Below are 4,369 nucleotides of genomic sequence, written 5' to 3'. Positions count from 1 at the left end.
AGATATTAATTAAATTATAAATATATCAATTCATGTGAATATGACTGAAAAAGTTTCATTTTTTTCTGAAAAGGTGGTGTTTATTTACTAGTGACCACGCTGTGTATATTATTTCTTCCAACTTAAATATCCTCAAATCTTTACTTGACTCGAAGTTCTGGATTATTTCTACATTGTTATCGATAGAAATGTTCAATTACTTTAACTAATCGCTGGCGTGAAGATTTGAGATCATTAGGCGAGGCGTTACTGGATCCAAAAACGGGTTAGTTAATACACAGGATAAGTATTGTGACTTTAAAAGATTCTAGATGAAATAGATTAAGAGGTTTGTAATTCTTTAGCGTCTCTGAGTATTTTGGCACAACGTAAATTTATCTTGAATTAAGAATACAATTATATTTAACTGTTGCGAGCTTTTGGCGAAATATTTATACATCAACGTCTCCTACGTTACTTTGATTCCATAGGGATAACATTACAAGTTTTCGGAATTTGAAAGAATTTGGAGATTAGATTCACTGGTCTTGGGTCAACAGTAGGAAATCAATATTCATTTCAGATTTTTATGAACATATGGAATCTAAACATAACTTGGTTTTGTAATTATGTATTGAACTGGAGAGCGGATCCAAGATTTTTGCTAAGAAAATGGGAGTGGAAGGTTGTTCTTCCACCAAGTCTTGAAAACTTTTGAAAAAAGATTCAGGTTTCAGAGACACCTTAGGCTGTGAAAAGACTGTATTTGTCAGCAGTGTCAGTGATTTTATTTGAGTCAATCAGGAACAATAAACTGTTAACCCAAACTAATCGTTTGGTAGTCTTTCGGAAAGGGGGAAGTGATCCGCCCTTAGAATTAGAAAGAAATATATAGTATTTTTCTAATAAAAGACAATGAAGAATTTTCGAATATTTTTAGTGACTAAGACTCGCTTAGTATCACGACCAATTGAAATTTGATATATATATCATTTGGTGGATATACTTTTTTAGCTCTTCATATGAAAACTTGTAAATGCTTACCGAAGCTTCATGTGAAAAGGAATTAAGCTTCATGTTTTTACTTCATTTACTTTTACAAGATGGTAAGTGTAAAGCTCAGTTCTCCCTTTTCTAACTCACACTGAATGTTACGAAAACGTTTAAATATGTTTATTTATCTTTCAATTGTTTGAAAATAAATTCACCACAAGATGACAGCACAGTCCTTGAATTGTTGGTCGTATTTGTTAACATATAGAAACAGATACTATCTACTGACTACAAAAATCTTAAGCTAAGGCTCATCCTCTTTCTTTATAGTTTTAACCAGTGGCGCAGTTTGTATTGTTATAACTTTTATGAGTAAAACATGAATAATTTATTTACTTATTTAAGTAATAAACGAAATAGTGAAGATTTACATTCTCCTGTTCGTTTTTCTTTGGATGATTTTATCTACCCTTATAATACTATACACATTTATAAATAAAATAAGGGTTTATTTTGTATTTATATTTCAAACTAATTTCAATTTATACAAATGGAGTAATTATGTCTTAAGAGACTGTGTAAACTAAACATCCAATGACGTAATGATCTACGCAATTATAGATATGTGAAAGTACATCAGACTAAAAGTGATTAATGAAAATGTATTCATTGATAAAGATCAGCATAAACTTTACAATTTTTGTGAACATTTGGTCAACCTGTTTTCTCATCAGTTTTAGTGTTTTTAATACAAACTGTGAACACTATATTTCTCTAATACAGAGGTTCCCAAACTATTGTCTGTAGAACTCTGGTGGTTCGCGAGCTCCCTTCAGGGGGTTCGCAAAAAGTTAAAAAAAATTTCATTATCACGGAAAGTAAGAGCTTGTAAATCGAGAGTAAACATGACAATTGGAACCTGGGAAATTCAGCTAAACAATCAGGAAGAATATGTAAAAATTAAGTGGAAAAGTCTAAAACTCTCTGTTATATGGGTTTTGCAAACAAAGCAGTTCGTTTTCTGATTCCATTTTTTACTACGTACCCGTGTGAGACGGGGTTAACATCAATATTATAATGGTTTTTATGCGCTTATTCTGTTTTGTTAAATTATACAATTATTATATGGTTCGCAGCTCTCACTCTCTTAAAAAATCAAGTGGTCTGTGAAGAAAAACGTTTGGGAATCACTGCTCTATGTGGTAGTTTCACCAAATATATTTTTAACAACCAATTTGTGCTATTTGTGTCTTCGTTGGTGAATGTCATAACTTCTTCAACTCAACACAAATGAAATAAAATGTGCAAAACCTCTTTGGTACTCTTGAAAGTGCACAGTATGTGTATATGAATTGTTAATATTTTTTACAAAGTATTTGACATAAAAATATTAAATCCTATTGTTTAGACATGCAATAATGTAAATTACTTAAACAATTTCTTTCCTTTTAAATAATCTGCTATAAACGAATATGATGTTTTTTATGTTAATAGTAGATAATAAAAACCAATAAAACCACCATACTTGTATTCTGGGACAGGGAAACCTTGTGCGGCACAAGGCAGCTCTACAAATTCTCCTTCTTTAGCAGTAACTACATGAGTACTGTCTGTAATTCTAGGAGTAATACTAGCCTGGTGTTCTGAAAGTGAGAAAAACGTGACAATATTAATAAGAACTACACGCTAATCTGTATTATCAAATACAAGTTATGCTGTTCTTGTAATGCAGAAGATTGAGTACGTTGTATTAAAACAATTTTGAATATGCAAGTCAGCAAACCAGGTGACAATCACAGCTGATACAAACTCGCAGTGGAACAGATTTTTCAAAACTACGTTTTGACATCGTTTGAAGTTTCGTAGATAGTGTGATGCCACCAAAAATTGATCACTTTTTGGGCGGTACGTGTTATCTTGTTCTGACGCAAAATATTCACACACTCATATCATAAAGATATGTTCAGATAAGGTTTAGAAGTTCCGAGACGGAATATACCTTGTACTTAACGACATTGGAGAACAAAGGAATAAGGATCAGCTTGGGGTACCAGGAACATACAAAGAAAGTCATACAACAAATCGCACCCTCGTTGTGGTAAGCAAAGTGCGTCGTTTTCTAACAGGTGAGAATCCACGAACACACAGTTTAATGGCAAAAGCCGTTCACATGCCTTAGGCAACATAATCAAAAAGGATCTCCATCTGAAAAAGGATACAAGTCGCATGTACACAACTTGCTTGAAAAATGAAACAGGTATTCATGGTATTCTGTATACATAGACAAACCGATAGAGTTACCATATAGATTTATGTGCGATTGGACTGTTAAAATAAGCGAGGGGAGGCTGTTGACCTCGTACACTATACATATTGCCTGACGAAAAAGCCTTTTGTAAGGGAAAGTACGCTGCAGGACTAATGTCAATATATGAGGTCGCCATATGGAACATGAATACACGTTTGACACGTTTTAATATAACGTACTCAACATCTGTATTTACTCATTTTAGCAATATTATTTTGAAGAGTCACAGAGTTTGATGAAACTAAATACTCTTTTTTCCATATGGATTACAGTATTTATTAAACACGTAAAGTTGACTGTAATATTGAGTTGGTTATAAATGAAGTTATAATAATGAACTTAGTCCCATGCTACTTATTTTAAGTCTTAAATCATAAAACCAAGTGAAGTACATAAAACTGTTTAAAACAATACTAAGCACATCGGCTTTTTTAAGTTTTATTATATATTTATTTTTTTACATGACAACTTTATTCTAACTCTTTACATATTTGTAAAACACTTTTGTATTGACTGTGTATTTATAAGATTTCATTTGCAATTCAACAATTAGTTATATTAGCCAAAGTTTACAAAAAAAAGTTGTGACTTGTTCTTTAGTTCACCGGAGTGTGAGCGGTAAGTTTCCGCGATAGAAAGAGTGCCCACTGTGTAGCTTTGCGCTAAAGAAACAACTGTTCTTTATGAACCCTGATTTTGTGAAACATGGATACTAGTAAGTTCTGATTCAAAGTAAGCTAACTACGTAAATCAGAACTAAAAAAAATGTAACTTATTGACTGATGAAGTCAATCATGTATTACATAGTCACAAGAAGTATAATATAATGTCATAAATCAATGCGCAAGAAAACTAAAATCAAAATTTGCATTGTTGTTTGAAGTAGAAATTTAACTCATCAAATGTAATGTATGTACTACTACTCCTTAGATTCTGACGAACAGCCTGCTGCTTCTAATAGAAATTTTTTGCTCTCAAGATGCAAACTTAGAGTTAGGCTTTGGACGTTTAGCATGGTATGTCTGGTAGCATGTTTATTTCTTTTTTAATGTAGGTAAAAAACAATGTTTGCGGACTTACAACGCTAGA

General features: G+C 32.2%; 1 protein-coding gene across 2 annotated transcripts in view; it reads right to left on the bottom strand.

Annotated features, from left to right (window-relative positions):
• LOC106458792 (Down syndrome cell adhesion molecule-like protein Dscam2) overlaps positions 1-4,369 on the bottom strand; it is a 172,640-nt gene that overhangs the window by 95,941 nt on the left and 72,330 nt on the right. For both annotated transcript variants that reach the window (XR_002610440.1, XM_022385131.1), the window contains exon 5: positions 2,498-2,615. Coding sequence is in view for 1 of the 2 variants with exons in the window: in XM_022385131.1 (XP_022240839.1) it covers positions 2,498-2,615 (118 nt within the window). In the remaining variant the exon portion in view is untranslated. The remainder of the gene's footprint in view (positions 1-2,497; positions 2,616-4,369) is intronic.

The sequence above is a fragment of the Limulus polyphemus genome, unplaced genomic scaffold, assembly GCF_000517525.1.
Source record: "Limulus polyphemus unplaced genomic scaffold, Limulus_polyphemus-2.1.2 Scaffold516, whole genome shotgun sequence".
NCBI lineage: Eukaryota > Metazoa > Arthropoda > Merostomata > Xiphosura > Limulidae > Limulus > Limulus polyphemus.
This window is presented reverse-complemented; position numbering and strand designations above follow the sequence as displayed.